The 22,805-nt window shown below is 44.7% G+C and overlaps 1 protein-coding gene across 10 annotated transcripts in view; it reads right to left on the bottom strand.

The window, feature by feature from the left end:
• The window catches only part of PITPNM2 (phosphatidylinositol transfer protein membrane associated 2), a 105,613-nt gene that overhangs the window by 22,443 nt on the left and 60,365 nt on the right, over window positions 1-22,805 (bottom strand). For 9 of the 10 annotated variants that reach the window (XM_072983239.2, XM_078381760.1, XM_072983245.2 and 6 more), the window contains 7 exons: window positions 16,131-16,345; window positions 15,356-15,477; window positions 13,278-13,511; window positions 11,934-12,260; window positions 5,910-6,005; window positions 2,040-2,144; window positions 1,327-1,397 (listed from right to left, as the gene is read on the bottom strand). In XM_072983239.2, coding sequence (XP_072839340.2) covers window positions 1,327-1,397; window positions 2,040-2,144; window positions 5,910-6,005; window positions 11,934-12,260; window positions 13,278-13,511; window positions 15,356-15,477; window positions 16,131-16,345 — 1,170 coding nt within the window. Of the gene's footprint in view, window positions 1-1,326; window positions 1,398-2,039; window positions 2,145-5,909; window positions 6,006-11,933; window positions 12,261-13,277; window positions 13,512-15,355; window positions 15,478-16,130; window positions 16,346-22,805 lie in introns of those variants that run through there. The other variant, XM_078381763.1, reaches the window with a different exon arrangement.

Genomic DNA, 22,805 nt, shown 5'->3' with positions numbered 1-22,805 from the left:
TCTCCACCCCACCCCCCAATTAAAACTTCTTATGTCTTTAAGGTGAAACGAGAATTCTTTGTCATTCTTGCTGTAACAAACTTAGACAATTACTCCTCTGGAAAGATGAGCTGCATGTGGTTCTGAAACTAAAAGCCCTTATTGCAGCAGAACAATAATCCCTGGACATGTACAAACCATCTGGAATATTTCAAACCATACAGTGTTAGGCATACACTTGGGGTGTTTTAATGCTAAGGTTCTCTCTATTCCAGCCATGGCAGAATCCCGTAGCTTCCACAGGAGAAGCCTGGACACTATAAATGGCTGTATTTGTGTTATGTGAGAAGATGACATATAAACAAAAAGGATAAGCTGGAGCAGTTACAATAAAAGGCAGAATACTTTCCTGGAGACTTTTCAATATTTGATGGTTTTCGTGTTCTGTTTGATGCATCTGTATCTTACTTGTATACTGCGCTTCTATGTGTTTATTCCCCTTACAATTAAGCATAAGTGCAGTGGTGTTAAAATGACTCTCTGGCAGCATGAAGTTATTGCTAACGGGAGGAAGAGACAGGGCATGAAGCCAGCAAGTACAACCCCCCCCCCACACACACTAAAGTTGAAAGATTACAACTTTTTTAACGTTATCAAGGCCAGCAGCGTTTGGGTTTCTCAGAGGTCAGTGGCCTGAAGAGTCAGGGAGGAAAATGACTTCTCTGCACTGAGGATTATTTCAAAAATTCATCATGACTCACGACAGAGAAATCTTGAGCTAGGGGACAAAACAGGGCAGCAAAGAAAGTGGATCGTTGCGCTTCGAGCTTGCTGGACTTTGATGTCCTCCCTGATTCCACCTTGAGCCCAGCACTGATTCCAGATCTGGTACACCCCAAAAATTCCGGGACAAAGACATCTGTTTCCCCCCCTCTCTTTTCATTGAATACATTCCTAACAGTTTCCCCTTGCCAACGCTCTGAGAGACAGGTTGCAAGCAGACACCAATCTTCTCAGAATGTAACTGAGATGGCAAATAAGGTACCCCAGAATGGAGAAAGGTCTGTTTGACTCTTTGCTCGTCAAATAAAACTGAGCTGAGCATTTGGTCGCGCTGTGGCTACAACAAATCCGATCAGGTCCCCAGAGAACGGGATGAAGGTGTGTTCAGGAGTCATTGTCTGGCTGCAGGCATCAACTAGGCCCTGGGCCTCCTTGGCAAACCACAGCGGCAAGGAAGCAGGGGATGAAATATTTATTTCCGAAGGGACAGAAAACGGACATTGCTCACGTATAAGTTTGTTTTAACAATGTACCGGCAAAGAGAATGTACCGGTGAGGCTGTACCTCTATTATGCTGAGTCTTTCCACGCTGCACCCGACATGGAATTCTGCTGCTGATTCAAAACATGGGTCCTCTAGAAGGAAAAACACTGGTCAGAGGAGCTGGGTCTCTCTGCTCCAAAAGACTAGAGAGATTCCACTGGTTTTCAATTTTTAACATGTAAAGGAGGGATAAGTGACCTCAGAGGGCCCAGGGCAAATTTCAAAGGGCCTGCACTCTGTTTTACAGCAAAACTGCAACTCCTGGAGGCTTTCAGGAACAGAAACAGAACTTTTAGAAAAACATGCACTCTCTTCCAAGGACAAATATATATATATTATCTAGGAGATAGACTGGGAGCCCTAATGGAGCTGCAGATGGACCATGGGAAGCACTTTGCCCATCTCTGGCGTACCAAGAATGGCTGCAACTGAAATGAGAATTCTGGTCGTTATGGCTCAAACGCAAGCAAAGCAGCAAGGAAGCTGCCAGAGAAACATGTGCCAGCTGCCTTGCGAGGCTTGCAGAAGGGAAGGGAATCCCATTAGACTCCGTCAAGGAGACAGAAGCTCCTTGTGAGGAAGCTCAAGGAAACTGACATTAGACTGAAGGTCAGCTCTCCCCTGTAGCAGACTTCTGAGAAAATGCTTACTACCTCTTATCTACAAAGACGTCACCATTCAAGAGCAAAACTATACAATATTCTCAGCAGTGACCTCTTCCACAAATAACATACCAGGCACTTCTTCAGGTTCAGGACTTTCAATCTTATCCATCAGATCGTTTGAGCTCCACTTGGTGATTTCTTTCGGAAACACCTCTTCATTCTCAGACAGGTCCTCTTTGAAGCGAGAAAAGAAGAGAGACAAAGATGTGCATAAATACAGGTGCCAAGAACCTTTTGTTAACTCTGTGCCACTTCCTGACTGCCAGGAGCTAGCAGGGCAAAACATGAAACACGGGTGCTTAGAAAACCCACAGCAGTTCTTAAGAGGGTGGTCAGGCCAGGGAATCGGAGCCTTAGAAAGGCAAAGCAAGCCAAAAAAGGGGCTGATCTCATCCAAGAGAAAGTACTGCACCAGCAGAGGGGAGCGGGGTGGGGGGGAAGAGTCTGTATTGACATAGCAAAATCTTAACTGTAGTTAAGGGCCTTTCCATGTACCAGTGGGGAGGGGAAGGGATGCATCTCTGCAAACTTACTCCTTAATCACAGTATAAACCAAGAGCTGACCTTGAAAAAACGACTTGTCTGCTGGGGGGAACTGTAGAAACAGAGGTCCAGAAAGCAACTTTTTCAGCAGGGAGAGACGTACCTCTGCAGACATGGCGAGGTGCAATGGCCATCAGTCCTAACCAGCATAGCCGCAGGAGGAGGTGGAGGAGGAGGAGAGGTGTAGTCAAACAACACCTGGAGCACCATACCTTCTCCATCCCTACGGGAAGTGCATCATGGGTACTGTTCCTCCTACGTTTTGACATCATCTCTCCCTAGATCTTTACAGTACTATGTTGGGGTTGGTTTGGGATTCAAGAACAGCACCAAACTCCAGGAAATGCAATGGGAGAGACAAAGTCCGGGCCACCTCCTATGTTACCCAATGCCCTGGGAGGCAACTCAAAAGTTATAAAGGAACCATTTATAGAAATTACTTGCTGGCAAGCGTTCTGCCAACTCCTGTGACGTTGCTGGAACCAATTGTATTGGCTCTTGACTTTCCATTGGACCATTTCAGCAACGTGGAGAGGGGGGATTTGCTGCTTGGGTAACAGCCTATCCTCCATACTACTTTACCCAGGCTTCATGCTCTGGAGAGGACACTTCTCGATACAGAGCAAGTTACCATAGTCTCTCGAGACTGAAGGATGCCTATGAAGCATAAGAGCCCAGCACAGCAGACCTCTGAAGGAAACACACCCTAGTAAGATGCATTGGCGGTAGTGCCAAGAGATATGCAGGGTTCCGACTTCTTCCTTTTACCAGGAAGGTGCTTAAGTTGTTTAAAGCAACAGTTTATCTGGGAGCAGAGCAACGCTTCACTAGGCTGTTTTAGCCTCACCACGGCCTGCCTAGCTGACCCCGAATGGATGCAACACAGAGCTTGCAGACCAGATGTCTCTGCAAGACAATTCCCAGGTGCCAGAAGGGCTTACATGACCCTCCCACTATGCTGGTAGGAGGATTCTGGGAGTTACAGTCCAAAAACAAAACAAAACAAATCCAAACCCAACTTTTCCAAGCTCTCTTTTACTTGCCTATGAAGCCAGCTAGCTTCTCTCAGGGCTTTCCCGTTCACCCTGCTGCACCTGACGCCACAACAGGTTACCCGAATGTGCAGTGAATTTCTGCAACAGATTCTGGGGAAGACTTGGGAAGCGGCCACGGTTGGTGGACTCACACAAGCCATGGAGCGTAAGCCATCATTCCCAAGGACCGAGAGATGTCCTGCCCCTCTCTGCTTTCTTTACATTCTGGTAGAAACCAGAAGATATGACACTCTTCTATTGATTGCCGCTTGGACAAAGAGCTTCCGCAGGAGATGAACCTGCTCAGAGGACCCTCGCTTTCCATCTACACAGCTTCCAAGGAGGGTGGGGCACCCTTACTCACAGCTCTAATTAAGAATGCATATTTTACTCCACAATTAATTAATGCTTCACTCCAGTTAGTCCAATAATGTTTCTGCCCACTGCTCAATGCATCTGCTAAGTGGGGGTATATGTGAGAGAGGCCACATATCGGTAAATCCAGAAAGAAGGGGGGGGGGGAAAGGGGGTTGCATTCCAAGCTTGCCCTTGCTACCTAATCTAAATATTGACCCCTTTTACTCAGGCGGCTTAATTACAGGTTTCACCGCTGCCTACTACAATCGTTGAATAGGTTCCTGTTCTCATTATTTGCCATTTTTATAGTACAGGTTGCCGTTATTAACAATTCCGTTCGCCTAGCTTTGTCAGCAAATGAGAAAATGTGGGAAGGCTTGGAAGATTAGAAAAATAAATCTAGACCCAGATCCCTTTGTAATGTGGTTAAAACCATCCATATCACTCTTAACATGAACAGCTGGGACGTGGCTGGTAAAGTATTATTTGTTACATGCTCTCTTATTTTTGCAAAGGAGCTCAAAGGCACACATGTAGTGGGCCTTTCCATGCGGTGGACAAAAGACTGCCAATGAGGATCCTCTGCGTCCGATAATGACAGCCAGGGGCGAATTTTGATGAATGCCACTTCTCTAAATTGCAGAATACGGTGGTGTGAGAAGCTGCAAGGCCTTGGAACTTCTCCTTTCAGATCATGGTTAGGGTTCTGATGGGATGCAAAAAAATTGCAATCCTACGGTCCTTGCCTGGCACCAAATGCAGCGAGGCTTGTCTCAAGTTAATGCACATGGAATCAGTCTTTTAAAACTATTATGCATTTGTTTTTACACACAAAAGTATTTCAAAGAAGCAAAATAAGAGATTCACTATGTGTCACTGCAATGCTGCATGAAGCAGGCTAAGACCTATGATTTAGATGAAATTTCTGGATGTTTTCCAGGTTGATTAGAACTCAGTATATTCCTTTGTACATACAGATTACACCTATCCAAATGGTTTAGTGAGGGAGTTCAGCCTTTAAGATAATTGCATGCCTATGAAACGACATTTGTTAGCAAGGATATGCAAACCTCAGAAGAGGTGAGACACTTCAACAGAAAATTTGCTTCAGTGGGACTAGTTCAAGCAAACTTCCTTCTGGTTGTGACTTAAAACATCTGAATGACAATGGTTTGAAAACAGAGTTTCCATTCTTTCAATAATTCTTCACAGCATTCGAAGGTAAACAGTCCTGTCTACCTTAGAACGAAGTACAGAGAGATCTCACAAAGAAGATGAGTAGAGGACATACGAACATCAGAATAGCCCTGTTAGATTAAATCACATAGGACAGGAAGATGGGAAGGTTTTTTGAGAAACATCCTCTACCCATCCTGCTAATGGGTAGAGAGACTACCAGTTCCTTAATCCCTTGAAGCTCCCATGGAATTTAGTCCCTTCCCAGCCACTTTCTCTTTCTTCTTCAAATGGAGCCTTCTTCTCCACTTGTGATTCATTAAAAACTCATGAGAGGACTTTAAAAGCACCCATAATTCTGAGTGGAGAAATTCTTGCAGAATTCTAGGGGCTGAAGTCGAACAAAATATGCAAATCCCATGCCTAATCCAGATACAGATGATATAGATATAGCCATTTGACCATCATGGCCTATGGACAAGGGGATATAAATTCTGCTTTGCTTTTTCTTAGTCAGGCACCAAAACAATCCCACCTTTGCATTCCCAAAGATGCCTGAACAAATTTGAAAAGGGCCCACACAGAGCAAACATGCAGCTTGGGGGATTGAATGAGGAGAAGTCTGGACATTTCCATCACGGATCCACCATCTAGTCAATAGCTCCAGTTTAATGTGAGTAAAAAAAAACCCAGCTCCTCTCACATACAAATATGCAGAGGCAAAGCTATATTCACAAGTCTGACATGCATGCAAAGATAGACACTGACACCAGAATACAGGTTCCCACCCACCTTAACCCCAAGGCTGTGCTTTCTGGAGTCCACCTACCGTGTGCATCGAAGAACTCATCATCCGAGCTCTCATCTGAATCTCTGGCAATGCTCTGCATTCTCCACTCCGATATGCTATGGCGTGAGGGGCTTGCTAGGAGAAACAGAACCGAGGTATACAATCAGTTAGACTCTAGGCTTTAACCCTTTGGCAGCCAAGCCAAGCCTGTTCTGCCCTTCCTAGCACAGACATACAGTAGCCGGATGGTTCTGGTGGAAAGCCACCCTGCAACTGCCAGGACACAGCAAGCCGCGCGCTGCCACTGTGATGTCAAACTTTCCTTCTCCAAGTTGTTGTTTATGGTTCTTTATAACCCAGTGCCAAGATGCCACACGCACGGCGTTCTGCAAGCCTTTGTCACTATTTTTCAAAGGGCAGCTATTTATAAGCATGGGGAGGATGTGTAAAATCGTTTTGGTTTAGAAAAGGAAGCTGCCTGACTGTAAACATTCCTCTCCAAAAAAAAAATCACAGGGACAGTTCTGAAAAAAACCCGCTTTTATTGGGAAGAACCAGAGTTCACAATGGGATCTGCAAGCTTTCAGTTCTCACAGAACTCTTCTCGAGATTGGATATGGCAGAACAGAAGGGAAGTAAAAGCAAAGGGAGAGGAAAAGGCTATTTCTGAGAGAAGGACATGGTGTCACCTACAGAAAGTGTCCTGTACATTAATTATTTTCAAGTCAAACGGTTAAGACAGGACATTATGGCTTCCTGTAGTAGCTTGTCTACAAACCAAGTTGTTTGTCTACAGCGATCATGTTCCAGGTGGAGCAGCTTCCTGTGTGTGCAATTCCAGTGGCAAAAAAAAAAGGAAAAGAGAAGGGACCTCTCCCTCCAGCAAGATACAGAATGGATGAACCAACAAACCAATGAGACACACAGGAGCGGTCCATTGTTAGGCACTATGTATTGTCCACGGAAGGATGATGCAATCAATGTTCAGTGCCAGCTCCGGAATTTTGGGAACCCTCAGAACCAAGGGAAGGCATCCCTAGTGGTAGAAGGAGGGGGGGTACACAAATGAAAAATCCCTCTCCCACTGCCTTTGGCCTTCTTGCAAAACAGGAGCAAAACTACACATTGCATTCCACGGTGCATTTCTTTCCCACCGCCAATAAATTAGTCAGCCAGTTGTTCTCCTGGACAGCAACCTGGGATGTTGCAATCCAGAACCAAGCACGGCGGGAGATTGGGGGGGGGCGGGCGCGTTACAAGCAGCTTAATGGTTTGCCTTCCTCAGCTTTTCAGATCAAAACTGTCTCCAAGGGAATGGCACGCCATTTCCCCTGCAGGCAAGGAAACCGCTTGGGCGTGGCGATCTTGAACTGACAAGAACAATATCCCCCCCCCAACCGGCAGAAACATGCACTGCTGGCTAAGCCCTAAAGAGGTTGGAGCTGCAGAAGGAGTGGACTCTTCCATTACCGAAACACAGCCGGGAGAACTTCATTTTTAGACGACACCTCCAGTGTCTGCTCCCCAAATCTGGCTGAGCTCACCCTTCCACAAAGCCCCACTCCTCTTATGGGGCTTCCCTGTTTCATTAACTTCGCTTGGATGAAAGCTGGGGACAGGGAGCATGCCGAAGAATCCACACTAAAGGCTCACAGCTACCGTTAATTTAATAAAAGGCTGCACAGGCTTATTAAATTCCCTTGGAGCCACCCAAAAGACATCCAGGGGCTGGTGTTAAATGACACGAGGGGCATAAAACCTCATTTATTATTGAGACACACCAGAAGGAAGCCGAAAGTGCCGGACAATGGCTTTTGGATTCCCATTTTATTAATAGGCCTGTGGAAAGGCCACTGTTCCCCCCCACCCTCCCGCAAAGCTAATTATGGCTGCAGAATTCACTTTGTAGCTCCTAACTATCCCATTCTAGCCCTTGGGGAATAAGAAAACAGAGAGACTGACAACGCAGGGCTAAACCACACTAGACTGACGTCAAGAGCTTTCGCATAATAGCTTCTAAAAATAGACTGGATACTAATAGAGGCAGGCTTTCAATGGGGGGTCTCCGCTTACACTGGGGTCTCGCTCAGACAGAAGAGGAGGGACCACAGCTCTACGGGGGGTGGGGTGGGGAGAGGCAGAAGAGCCGCTTTCCCATCCAAACCAGCAGAAAACCCTGAGCTGCTCTCTCAGGGCGACCATGCCGTGCCAACAGGCAGCCGCCGGCTTCTCAGCCAGCTTGGAAGATTTAAAAAGCTCTGTGGCCCGATGCTTCCTTCTCAGAAATCGCTTCTCTCCCACAAGCCAGATCCGGGCCAGAACCCTATCGAGAGTCCCAGTTATTAAGCCGTATTAGAAGAGGGAGCCGGGCAGGTCTGTGCAAGGACGTCAGGAGAAATCCAAAGAAACGAAACAAGGCAAAGACAAACACAGGTGGAACCTTCAAGACTATTATATTTCAATAGTTTAATTATTAAGCAGAGGCACTGAACCAATTGCTGAACACACACGTAAACCCAGTTCAGCCAACAGGTCAACTCTTGGTGGGACTACCCGTTTCCCCGAAAAGAAGCCCTAACCTGAAAATAAGCCCTAGTATGATTTTTCAGGATGCTCGTCATATAAGCCCTACCCCAAAAATAAGCCCCAGTTAAGTGAAACTCTGCCCTCTACCCTCATGCAGCAACCAGAAGAAGAGGACATGACTGTACTTGAATAAATGCAGATTGTTGTTGTGCACGGAAAAACAATCCCCTAAAAATAAGCCCTACTGCGTTTTTTAGAGCAAAAATTAATATAAGACCCTGTCTTATTATTGGGGAAACATGGTAGTAATACGACGGAAGGCTGATGGATAAATTCAAGATGCCTGCGGTACAGCTTTGTCAAGAGTGGAATACATATGGAGTGAGTGCAGGTGATTTCCAGGTGTTGAAACATGTGTACTGTACTAACCTTCATACAATATTCCACCCAACTTTTTAATATAATTATGGGGAAGTCTCCTGTATGCCTTGTAAACCAGTGTTACTCCAACTGGATGAGAGCGACTCCTCCTTTCACCTTCGTTCTCCCTCGGCTCCTCCCACATATTCAAGGCTGAGCTTTAAATGTGTAAAGGTCCTGCCACGCAGCTACGTACAAGCAGCCTGATGCGTGCAAGGGTTTGTGGACTGGAGACATTGGCGTTATACCAGCCTTCACATGGGTCATCTCTGATTGACTGACTGATTGATTGACCGAAACTAATTTTATTTTATTTGCCACAAGATCCTTTGCAGGTTTTGCTGCAACCGACTAACGCTCTTTGTCTCTCCCTTCCTCTAGAGTAATGCTTCCCAGTCTTGGGTTCTCAGGTATTGCCGGACTGCTACTCCCAGAAATCCTGGCCAGCAAAGCTAGCAGTGAAGGCTTCTGGGAAATGCAGTCCAAGAACACCTGAGTTACCAAATGTTGAGAACCACTGCTCTGGAGGCTCAGTTACTGTAGGATCTGAACGTTAATCACATTAGAGACTCTTTAGGCTGCTAATTCTCTATCTGGCCCTTCACTAGACATGCAGAAGTCTAGGAAACAGCACATCCCCTGAAGCCATCATGCCACAGCAGAGGCTTCCATGCCTGGTAAACCTCTAAGCGTTTCTGCTGTTCCCTTCTCGAGCTCCACCCTCACCAGCATGTTATTTTCCCACTGTATCCTCGGGTGTTCCTACACTTCCCACTCCTTTTGCTAGTTTAGGAACTTTGCTTCGTCAACCTCGGAGGCGACACAGCTAAGGCTGTCACTGAATTTAAAAAAAACAAAAAACAAAACAACCTTAGCCAGTTAATTCTAAATTGGCAATTTGTCAGTTAACTAGCTGATCAAATCTATGTAAAATCTGTATATAATGGAAAAGCAAGGAAGTTTTCTGGCATTATAGAGTGGACGTTATTTCAGAAGAGGCATCTTCTGCTTTTAGTGTACCTCTCAGATAGAATTAAATGCCTTTCCAAAGGTGGTGCTTCTGAATCGAGATGGCCATCCGTGCATAAAAACAAGCACTTCTGAACGATTCAGTATTTGCTGTTCAAACAATCCAAACTAACGGATTAATTGAAGCAATACAAACAAGTGGCCGTGGCTTGAGCACACGTTGAACTGGTTACTGGTGGACTTTTAGGCTCAGTTTGAAAAGTTGTCATTTAAGGCTTGGCTCCTGCTCGTGGGGCTCCCTGGAAGAATTAGAGATGGACATGAGCGTGGTATTCTTTCAGAGAGGTGATGGATGTGTCAAGCAGTGGCGAAGTCCTACTACGATCCCAGGGCTGTGGTCTGTGTATTTCTGTAGCGTTCAGAACATCGGTTCCACCAGACATTGCAGAGAAGCAAGAGATCAGTTCTTACACAACAGGGAATGATGGCAACTATCAGGATCACCCTTCCTTCTATGAAAAATACATGATGTGTCTCCAGTGAAACAAGGTTTAGAATAGAAGATCACAGTAGAGGAAACCTAATCAGCTGACAATTTTCTTAGCCTGCAAGCTTTTAAAAAAGGAATAAAACACCTCCGGCTTGTAAACCTATTAAGTATTTATTCTCTTATCAGTTAACGGGGTCGATAATGTTTCTTCACAACTACCTGCTACTGAACTAGCAGGACAATTTTGAAGGAATGGCCAACTGCAACATTTCCATGGGCAAAATATTCCCGTGCTGCTGCAGCAATTCCATCTGCAGGAGTGGAAATTCAGCAAAGTTCCTTCTTGGTCACAACACAACGGCATTGGAAGAGGCCATTTGGGTGCTCCAAAGCGGGTGTATTTTAGAGAGACAACCCCAGTGGATTAAGAGCTGGCCTCCGGAGACCTGGATTGAAATCCTGCCTCTTCCAGGATATTGTTTAGCCTAATCATAAAGGACGCCAACAATACAGAAGCATTGCTTTATACAGTCAATATCTTTTACGCTGGGGACTCTAGTTCTGTGGGCCACAGAAGGGCTGGCCGAGCATCACCTAACTGAGAATTCTTGGCATGAGCTTAACTGAAATTCGTAAGATAATTTTAAGGAAGTCAAGATAACTGTACTAGCATAAAGGCCAGGTATGAAAGGCTGATACGGTATTTTCCCCGGGCTTGATTAATACCCTTCAGAAAAAGTGTTTCAAGTTATGCTAAAATGCTAGAAGAATGCCAGCAAGAGATTCAAGTCAGCAGAGGGAATTGCCTGGGAGAAACTAAAATACAGCAGGAGAATGTGACAGGGCAAATTATGCAAGGATGAAGGAAGCAACGGGCAGGTCCAGCAGTCAATTCCCACTCCCAGTGCAGACTGAATTACCTCTTCTGCCAAAACCAGAAGTGACTAAAAGATAATTTGCCCTTTAAAAAAAACAACTTGTTTTTTAACAGAAAACAAAGCACAAATAGATCATGCACTTTGCTTTAAGGGTGAATCACACTCCTTGGAGACTTCTGGGAGTGTCAGTTTTCTTCCTTTCAGTAGGATATTTCTTTTCATTGATTGTGAAGGAGCTGGGCTGTTGGCCAAAATGGGTGTGGAGCACGTTCCCCCCAAACCAGCCAACAACAGCACCCAGAGAGGGAACCCATTAATGGCAGGCCTCATCAGAGTTTGATGATGCAGAGAGAGAAAGCAAGGATGACACATTTCTCCTATGCTATCGGACTCTTTAGCATGGTGATCTCCATGGTGTCACCTCTTCAGTCTTACATTACATAATAATAATCATCATCAAGGGTCATTAAGTCATATTCTGATTTATGGCCACCCTTTTGGGAGTTTTCCAAGTAGCAAACATTTCGAAGTGGCTTACCCTTCCCTCCTCCTTCTGGGGGCAGTTCTGGGACTGTGCCGCTGGCCCAAGGCCACCCAGGCTGACTTCCCTTGCAGGAGGCCCAGTGGGGGGGGGATCGAACTCCCAGCCTTTGGCTCTGAAGCCAGAGAGACCTAAACCGCTGAGCTAGCCAGCCGCAGTCTTTTTTGCCTTTCACGATCGGGAGAGGGTTAGCCACATTCTGCCTTTCTTTCTAGACTTTCAACCCAAGCACGACTCACCTCCTCGTTTCGAAGAGGACTTGGAAGACGTTGACCACTGCTTGGTAAGGACTCGCCCCGACATGGCTTCGCCGATATTGCTAGGAGCATCCACTGCTTCGGTGGCTGGAGTTATGGCCTTTGTTTCCACGTCGTTCTCGCCCAGGGAATCTTTGGGAAGGTGCTGTTCTGGTTCGTTTTCATTAAAGCTGTACTGAGCCATCTTCTGTGCCAACATCAGCTGAGCTTCCTTCTCCAGCTGCCGGATATCTTCAATGGTAAGGCCGTACCACTCATCCTGCCAGCACCAAGCCTGCCGGTGCGCTCTTACCATGACTTTCCGCAAGCCTAGAGAGAAAAAGGCAAAAGAAGGAAACTAGCGAGCCAGCAGATAACTCAGTAAGAACGGAGGCACCGCAAAGGCATCCAGATTCTTGCCATCCATTCATTGCTGCCCAACACCGCTCCAGATACTGAACTTCACTATTTTTCTCCTGCTCATTGGCAGATTCTTCACTCCACAATTCTGGAAAAGTGTACATATTTCTTAATACCTCTTTAATATACCCTAAATCTGTGTCCAAACACTGCGTCTGACATCCTGCTTTAGGCTTGTTATTGTTGTTTGGTTTGGAAGTTTCTATCACTCAAAATACCTCTGAAATGGTAAGAAAAACATGCTATTTTGCAAGGGTACCACTGACTTCCCAGCTTAAATAAGTGAGTGAATTACAACTCAGGCTGCTTGTCTCAAAACCCCAGTTGGGTGCACGGATTATCAGCTTCCAGTTCACATTTTCCAGACTCTTCTGTTAAGCTGGAACAAGATGAAAGAGCACCAAGTTATGGAGTGGGGGAGATGAGAGAGATGTGAAAGAAATAATCTGCAGGGTGAAACTGAAGAGAGAGTGTCTTTTTTTAACACAAGTGAGGTCAGGTCTATTTGATAGCTTTAAACATCTGTAATCTATGGCTTTTGCAATTTTTTAATTTTCACGGTGTGCTTTTATGCAAGCCGTTAGCTGTTCTGAGCTCCTATGAGAAAGGAACAGGGTATGGAACAAATATATCACGAATATTGACAGTGGCAAGAGTTCTGTTATGCAGACTGCTGTGATTAATCAGATTCCTTCCTTTATTACCATCTACCAATAATTGTTGTTGTTGTTTAGTCGTTAAGTCGTGTCCAACTCTTTGTGACCCCATGGACCAGAGCACACCAGGCCCTCCTATCTTCCACTGCCCCCCGGAGTTTGGTCAAATTCATTTTCCACATATATGGCTTAATTCTTTAAAAATTTGCCTTAACAGTCGCTGAGTCAAGTACCCACAGCTCAGAAAAGGAGCACGGTGTCAAATACTCACCTACATCGTGAATGAAGCGTTCAATTTTAGACTGCATGCCCCAGTATCTGAATTCCACTTTGCACAGCTTGTAGGCACACATGATAGGCTTTTTCCCAGGGTTGTTCTTGAGCTCTTTGATCCAGTCTTCTGAAAGAGGTCCCCTTGTAGTCTTCACTGATTTATACAGCTTGGGATCCTCCTCCGACTTGTATTCGTGTGGAGGGATGGGATCTTTAACGATATCAATAGGATCTAATTTGGCGGTGGGGTGAAAGAAGTTGAAACACATCATTAAAACAATATGAAGGTAAACCCCAGATAATGCTTTCTTAAATTTTGCTTTGTTGATAACCGCAGCACTATAACTTTCTTAGCTTCTTAATGTTTAGACTAAAAGTGCTGGCGTTTAAACAGTTTATACGAGCGTGTCAGAGGTTGGCGGAGTTTTCTCTCTCTGGCAAAGCCACAAACAGAATCTTTGCCCCAAGCAGCTGTGCCGTTTTGACTAAGATGGCCAGGAGGGACCTTCCTCTGGGACATGACTCCAGCATCTCTTCTGAACAATGCTATGCTCCAGCATTTTTATCCATAATAGAATTTTAATTGGCCATTTTCAAATATGGCTACGAAGCCCAGAGCAAATTCAAACCAGCCTTCCCCAGGCGTCTCTGTTATATGTGTCAAGCAGACAACGTGGATGAAACATAGGCACCGTCCACCATGGCTATCGCTTACAGTTCTCTATATTGGTTCCTTGTGTGTGCTATGGGCTCTCCATTTACACCAGTGCATAGAGTATAGGAGCAGCCGCCTGACGTTTGAATAGTCTTTTCCAATCTGGGGCCCTCCAGATGTGTTGGATCACAGCTCCCATCATCCACAGGCAGCATGGCACAAAACTGAAAGTGCAGCTATATTATTTTGGTTGCTAGTGTCACACTAAATGTGTCTTGCAGCTGGAATGTTCTTCCTTTTAAAATCTTGTTTAACAAACACCTTAATAAGGCAATGGGGGGGATTCACAAATGTAGCAGAACTAATTAACAATTCTCTTAAAATAAAGCTGTACGTAGGAATTGGTGTCGGGGGGCACTTAAATTTCAGACTGAAAATGAATTTCAACCTCTCTGTTAATTTTCTCAAAGAATTAAGTGCTCTACTGGGTCAAAATGAAGCGGCCTGTGTGCATACACACCACTGTCGCGCACAATACATGGAATGAGCAAAGGCATTACTGCTATGCCAGCATTAATCAAGTGTACTTTACAATGAGGGACAGGGACTGTCTAAGCTACAGGGCAGAGATTTGGTTAGCCTACCGTTGTAAAAAGGGCTCCTGCTGTCAAAAATGCTGATTGTGGGCCTCTTACGACACAGACTTCCTTTTCTGGTCATGCTGCTTTCTACAGTGCCATGCAGACTGACAGCACCACCCTGAACACACCCCTGGATCTTGCTTGATCCTGGAAGCTTTGCAGGGTGAGGCCTTGTTAGTACCTCAATAGGAGACCCGTAAGCAACACTCGGGGACGCGGGTAGATTTAGGAAAGAATCCCGGAGAGCCCCCGCTGCTAGTCAGACCTGACAGTAAGGTGTAAGGTAGCTTCCTGGATTCTTAACAGGTCTTATAGTGACTCAGATCATTGGTCCCTCTAGTTAATATTGTCTATCTTGACCCTCCAGTGTCTCAGGCAGAGAGGCTTCTCCCAACCACTTATTGATAAACGTTTTTCCAAAGCAAAGATGCAAGATGTTCGGGACTGATTCTAGGACGTTCTGCACATTAAGCGGGTCCTCTGCCAATTGTATAACTATTTACAATTGTATAACTATGAGACAGAAGTATCAGAAATCAGACCTCCCCAACCTGACATCCTCCTGATTGAATGTACTACAGAACCCATCGTCTCCAGCCATGCTAGCTGGAGATAAAGATTGTTCTAATCGTGTACATCTAGAGGACACCAGGTTGGGGAAGGCAGAAACTTAGAGAAACAGACAGACATATATGGACCACACAGAGAGACACACAACACATACACACACACAGAGGAGGGAGGATAAAAAGACAGGAAGAGGGGGGAACAAATATTCACCAATAACTGTCTGCCTTTTCTCTGCGGGGGAAAGGTTGAATACGTTGGCTTGCTCTCCTGAGTCAGCTATATAATAGGTTTCAATATCAATAGAGAATTTTTCCACAAATGGGCAGGTGTACCTGGAAAGAAAAAAAAAGAGAGCAGCAGGGCAGCTGAGATTAAAGGTCTCCTCACACCAGAGTGCTAAAAAAAACCAAAGGACACCCGCTGTAGGTGTTGTATACAATCAACGCAGAGGCTTTCAAAAGAAAACAGAAACAAAACAAAAAAACTCAGAAACTGATGGTATAAACACAGCATTCATTAATGCCTTGGTTTCCATAAGGCGAAGAACGAGGCATTATGAACATGGCAAAAAAAATATTATTTTTTAAATAAAAAGAAAATCAGGCAAGTTTGCCGCCCTAGAAGTGCTGACTTGGAGAGTGCTCTATGCTAAAAGAAAAAAAAGCTGCTTTGAGGGTTAGATACAGCTAAATGCTTAAAACAAGCAAACCGCTAGCTAAGAAAAAAATGCTGGGCTGAACGGCCATTGCTTCGTCTTCCAGATTTGCTGCCTGCCATGAGTACAAGCAAGAGGAAAGGAATCAGCCGCAGGAGGGAGGGTGGTTGCTGAATGGGTCCCTCCCGCTTTTCCACATCATGAAATGGGAATTGTCATTACCTCCTTCCCAGGTCTGTTGTGATAGCTAGCTGGCCAAGGTCTATTTTAGAAAAACCGTTCTGTGCATTAAATGGCCAAGGGAAATATCAAAGGTGTGAAGGGATTTACCTTGTCCTTGTATAAGGATACGCGTTCCATGATTCCTCTTCGACTCTTAATGCTGCCTTTGGCAGGATAGACCGAAACCAACTGGGGATATGCATACCAATATGGTATACTTTATGGGTATACTGTCCATTGCCACCAGGACCGTCTGTGTACGGTCTGTTTTCCAAAATCTCCACTCCGCTGCCTTCTCCGCATGTCTCTTCGCGACTCTTTTTCTGAAACAACAACCAGCGCCACCAAAGATGATGAGTCCACAGGGCCAGGACTGTTCTCCTCGAAGCCGGCAGAGACTCGTGCACGGCTACTCACATTGCGGAGAGGAAGAACGTGATGAAGACCTGCTTCCAGCCCCTCCTGAATAACCTAAGCTGGCCAGAATTTCAGTGACTTCACTTGAAGGATGACCAGCTCTAGATCCAACCCCAGGTCATAGTTCTTTTCTTCAATCCCCACCAACTTTTGATTTGCATTTCCTAAGTGCTCTTGAGAAGCTGCCACTGAGGGAATTAAAGGCGAGGCCAAGATTAACGTTATTAGTGGACTGAAAAAGACATTTCAGCAAGAAAACATAGCAAAAAAAGAAATTCCCATTTAACAAAAAGAGTGATTAATACCACACAGAAGATGTGAGTCTTTGACTGAGGGCAAGGAGGCAAGAAAACGGCTAGGAACTGCACCCTCATTAGAGCTGTGAATTTGAAACAGAATTAACTTGCCCTCCATTAATATACAGTGGTGCCTCGCTTAACGAGTGCTTCGTTTAGTGATGAATTCGCTTAGCGATGACTTTTTCAGAGCGATCTTGCGCTCCGTTTAACGATATTCCCTATGGGTGATTTTCACATAGCGATGTTTGGGACCATGCTTCGCATAGCGATAACAGTTTGGGTCCCCCTGTTTCACTTAATGATGGTTTTGACAGCCTCATGTTGGCTGTTTTTTATATGTTTAAAAATGTTTAGAATGCTTGAAATCATAAGTGCACTTAATAAACTAATTTGTTAAACTAACTTGACTTTGTTCCGACTCTTTTTAAATTTGTTGTAATTTTCCCCCCATTGAGATGCACTGAATAGGTTTCAATGCAGTTCAACTGGGGAACCGTGTTTCGCTTAGCGATGTTTCCTATGGCAATTTTCGCTTAAGGATGGCAATCCGTTCCCATTGGAATGGATTATCCGGTTTTCAATGCATTTCTATGGGAAACCGCGTTTCGCTTAGCGATGTTTTCCCATAGTGATGATTTTTTTGGAACCAATTAAAATCATTAAGCGAGGCACCACTGTATGCAGTTTCCTTACATGAGTCACACTAGACAATGGTAGCAAGGAAGGAGCTGTAAACATTTTCGTGAGTGCCAATACTGGAATCCCTCTCTTGTAAGCCACTGCGGTTGAGATAAAACACTCTTTCATTCTTTGGAAATCTCCTCTGTACCCACATCTCTGCCAGCAATCTGCAAGGCATGGCATCTGGGCCTCTTGCAAAGAATTCAGGGAATGCCCCCTCGTGACTCCAGAGGGACAAGGGAAGGACAACTCACCCCCGAAACCGAACCCTTACGGAGGAGGGGAGGGCTCCACGCCTCGTCTCTGCCACTCCCCCCTCCAAGGCTTAGCAGAGGTCACCTCAAGAGTTGCTAATCCAAGAGCAGGAGAGAAGGCCCCAGGGGGAGAGGTCCTCCCATCAGATTGCAAGAGAGATCTGGAAATGTTAAAGGCAAATTACGTCTAAGCCGCCATCATACCAACTCCTCTTATATTGTATGGCAACAGAACATCTCATCATCCCCTTTAGAACTTCTCCCCTTGTTGCCAAGAACACTGGGCTTTCTAGAGGCGACTCGAGGGGACAGATCGTGACACCGATCCCTCCCAATGCAAAAGCAGTGGCCTCCGATTAGTCGTCATGGGGAATCCACGGATGTGGGGGTGCCATTCCCAAGGTTGCTAAGCCACATGGGTGTTGTAGTGCTCATTGCCTGAACCCAACACAGGGAAGCAGATGCATTATGATTAGCAAGAACAGCAGCTCTTTAAAAGGCTTTAAACCGAAATGAAACGCATAGTGAGTGGCGCAAACACTGGACATGACGCAGCGCATGACCAGGCCAGAGGAGTTGTGGAAATAAGAATTCCAACCCATGTCACCAAAGTAGGGTGACCTTTTCTCTCCGTTCATCCTCGACACTTCGAAGCCCAGAATTTTAAGCAGGCACAGAACAACAGCTGGGGGGGAAAAGAAGGCTGAGCTACAGACTCAACAGATCACCCTCAGTCACCCTGCCAGTGTTACATGAGCAGGTCAGCGAAGGGAAGCTAGAATTATGCCAGCCCTTCTGGCAAATGGCAGGAGAGCAATTAGGGTTTTATAAAGCTGCCAATCGCAGCTTCCCCGAACACATCTACACACCCCTAAATTATGCATCGGTGCAACTGTCACAGATGGTGATCTACAGCTTGCTTGCTCACAGCTCGGTGGAAGCGCTTTCCTATCTAGAGAGCCTGAAAGATGACAGGAATAACTTCCCGAGTTTATTTTGCAGCAAGCGCTCCCAAATTCAAAAATTCTGCACGCTGAGATTGATATCCCAGCATTTTTATAAAGCCAGTTAAGGGCAGTTGACGAAAAACTGCAATTATGGCAAACTTGTTGCTATGTTACTTCTCTTTTGACAGGTACGTTGCAGGAGTGAAGATTAAGAGAATGCATTCTGTGAACGAGTGGACGTCAGATCGAGACTCGGGGAGGAACTGTATGTGTGTACATGCACAAACGTGTGTGAAGTTCGTCCCAGCAGCAATGCAATTAAACACTGGAGAGGATGATGGGGGCCAGGAAAAGAACAGAATGCTTTAGCCACTGGTCAGTAGAGCAAGCAGTTTCAGCCCAACAAGATCCTAGCCGCAGTGTTTACACTTTGCAGCCACCAACTCTGTCATTTCTGGTAGATCTATTTTCTGACATAAGGTATGTGGGTTTTTTCCCCCCTTCTAGAACGACAAACAGATACACGCACAAACACATACATTCCCTTCCTCCTGGGTAAATAAAAACGGCCGGGGACCCCAGTGACGAGGAAGAACTCTGCATGCTTAAAAGGGGCCTGTTTCCTATTTTTGCTTCCCAAACTTCACTGCCTCCCAAAGACAGAAATATGTTCTGCACAATACACACACATCTGCCTATTGCAAACAGCAATTTCTAGCCCCTGTCAACTTTGCTCACTTATTACTGCGATTACTCAATGACAAAACATGGTGATTGCATATGAATACATGAGAGAACGATGTCCAGGCTAGATGGAAGTGAAGCATAAAGGAAAAGCCAGGATTCGATATTTATGAAGAGAGGCAAGTAAGGCTGACTGTATTAATTTTGCCACATGAGACAGTGTAATATAATTTATCTATTAATTAAAGGTTATGGTCTGGGTTCAAGATGAAGGATTCTCTCTTAGTAATTCCAGAGGACTGGCCACACTAGCCAACTGTTAGCAACAAGAAGAATCTTGGGTAACCTTAAAGATTAAATGGTTTTACTGGGGTTAAACTTTCATAGCCTGTACCCCATTTTGCCTGATGCATTTCATATTCAAGGACTGATCACACAGCAGTTTGGAAATAACAGAGAGGCAAACTGCTTAGCAGCAGAAGGTCGTGCATAAAAGGTTTGAAACTCAGACTCTGACATTTCTGCCTTATATCAATAAATAAAAGATTACGTGGTGGGATATTGAAAAATTCTGGCCACTCGAAGTTGATGGAACTGAACACAGGTTGGACAACAAATTGACCCAGTACAGGGTAACAGTAACTCCTTATGTTCTCGGGGGCATATTTTGAAATGAACTTAAATCAGCCCATGAGCTAGGCAGGAGGGGAAAAAAAAAGACAATGAAATTCTGGCAAGGTGAACACAAAGGAAGGAAGCAACACAAAAGTTTAAATCACAGGGAAGCAGAACTCCCTAGAAAGATTTAGAGACATCTTAAGTTATGTCAACAAAAGTATTTTTCCACAACAGTTTTAGGAAAACAAATCGTACTGCTCTGAAAAGCACGTCTTCTGATCAGATACGTGTTAAAAACAACTTAACAAATGGAAAATAAATCCAGTTACCAGAACTTCACACCGACTTCTTTCAGCTATCCTACAATTAGGAGACAACAGAACTAACCTACCACTTATCTAATTGCTAATTTGATGCAACTTAGTTTCCAAAACACCTAGACAAATGGGCAGCGCATTATGTAGCATTACATCATCTTTAGTCTGGTTAGGAAACCAGAGAGGAGTTACATTCAGAGAGGCTTGGGCTGCTTTTATAGCTTTCCTGCCCATCTGTTGACTTATTTAGCACGTTTATATCTCCAATTTTATTTCCACCACGAAACTCAAGGAAATGTAGATGGCCTTCCCAGGTAGCCTTCCATCTAAACACTGAGCAACTCCAGACCAGTCTAGGAAAGGTGACTATATACTTTTTACTTGGATGATGCCCTGAGATTTACCAGCCCGGCTCTACATGATATAGAAATCATTTGGTACAGGGAGTATCGCTTGGAAAGCAGAATAAAAAACCAATTGAAATGAAATAGCATCTCGTCCTCTCCCAATAAGAACTTTTGACTTGCTCTTTTTCAACCACCTACTCAGGATCCAGTAGCAAAGAAAATCGCCAACTGGTTGTGCATCAAAAACAGCTTGCTGATAATGAATTCCCACAGAGCTTTTACTTCCAGTTTTTTTAAAAAAATGAAACAAGGGCCTTTTTGTCAAGAGTTCCACAATCTGTGCCAAGTGTCCACACAAAACTGTTCCCTTCTGAAGCAAAGCACACAAAGACTGGCTGCCTGCCTGAACCGAAAGCTACAAACAACCCATCCTATGCTTCTTCTTCTTTTCACGCCCATGCTGTACGGGAGCAGCTACTGTAGCTTAGCTGTGCTGACTGCATAACCTGTGAGATTAATGCAGTTTTGCCCAGAAGTCTTTGCTGCAAATTCTCATCAAGGTCTGAAAGATGTCCTCCAGTCTTGGTTCTCCCAGGTGAGAACAAGTGAGGCAAGGACTGGCATCCTTGATGTCTAGTAACTGTGAAAAATGTTTTTGTGAAACAGCAACCAACCCACCTCAAGCAAACCAAGCCAGTACGTATGTGCCTGTAGCAACCATAAGAGCTAATCAAAATAACTACAGTACTAATAAAAGGGATGATGACAGACAGCTAGGCCTGGCATTTCTTTTGCTGGGAACAGTAATTATGCACAGTTCTAAAAGCAAACTCTCGCTGTTCGTTTTTGACAAAATGACCTGCAACTAGCAAATGGTTGGTTTTCAATAGGTCCTCAATGGATTCATGCATAATGGCACCATGGGTCCTGCAGACATCTACACACATGTGATCAAGACTACTGGTTTTATCTGGACTGCTTCTTTTTCACAGTACGAGACACATCTGGATACCGTTTGAATCATTCAATCTGGAATGTTACTCATCAGAAGCAATCCCTCTGCAAGGCCAGCAGGTTTTTTTTTTTGTTTTTTTTTGTTTTTTGCCAAGTTTATAGAAACACTGACAAGACGAGTCATCTCTAAGGCTGAAACCTTGTGGCTTAACGCAGCAAGCCACAGCCAGAGTAGGCCTATTGAACCAATGGGGATTTGAGGAGTCAAGGCTTCCCTACGTTCGTCTGATTCAATGGGTCTGTTCTAGTTGCCACTTACTATGCTAAGCAAAAGGGCTTCAGCCTGTACCTAGCTGTTTTTTTTTTAATTACCTTGCATGTCTTAGAATGATCAAAGCATAAAATGCCTTTCAGGGAAGTTGGGGTGGGGGCGTGCTGCATGTCCTTCCGATATTTCAGAGCATATGTCATTATTTCTCAGGGGCACTCCTATTTATACATGCCTCTTAATTATTGATAGGAGCAAAAGAATAGTCACTTGGACTCGTTAGGCATTTCAAAGGCACACAGATCTTTTTATTTAATTTTTTAAAAATGCTTCTTTGACCCAAGTTAATAACGGAAGGGATAATTTGAAAAACGCAGACAGATGCCTAAACCTCTGAGCTATCCAGAAAGCTAAGAGAAATTAGCCACAACAATATCCCTTTGTTAGTTCTTGCCACCATTTGTGAAGCAAAACAAAACTACGGCCTTAGAAATTAATTCCAGGAGAGTTTCTCTGATCCATATAACCTAATGCAGATGGATGGATCCGAGTTTAAGATGTAGCTTATTTATCAAAAGAAGTTATAGAAGCGGCTAAAAGGGATTTCCCACTTGTGCTTCTGGCTGTCATATTCATCTCCATTTAGGGTTTATTGCCATTCCAAGTCTGGTTTTGTTTCGTTTGTCCAGCCGACGTCATGTTATAGATACCAGATACCTTTAAGCTCCAGCATCTGTTTCCATGGCAATGGGATTGCATCAGCAATCCAATGGATTTGGTTCAGGCTAGCTTCGGTCAGGCTTCTGCCTAGTGCATAGATCGTTAGTACTAATAGCAAATTGAATGATGTCACTGGCAACCACAGGCACGATCTGCGCACGTCGTTAAGCTCAACGCAGGGTAACGACCGAGTTTGTTCTCATCAGATCTATACATATATTTTTAGAGATCTGAAGGTTACTTTGAACAAATTAGGGTTGAGCCACAGAAAGGGCTA

Source organism: Pogona vitticeps, chromosome 14 (genome assembly GCF_051106095.1).
Source record: "Pogona vitticeps strain Pit_001003342236 chromosome 14, PviZW2.1, whole genome shotgun sequence".
Taxonomy (NCBI): Eukaryota; Metazoa; Chordata; class Lepidosauria; order Squamata; family Agamidae; genus Pogona; species Pogona vitticeps.
This window is presented reverse-complemented; position numbering and strand designations above follow the sequence as displayed.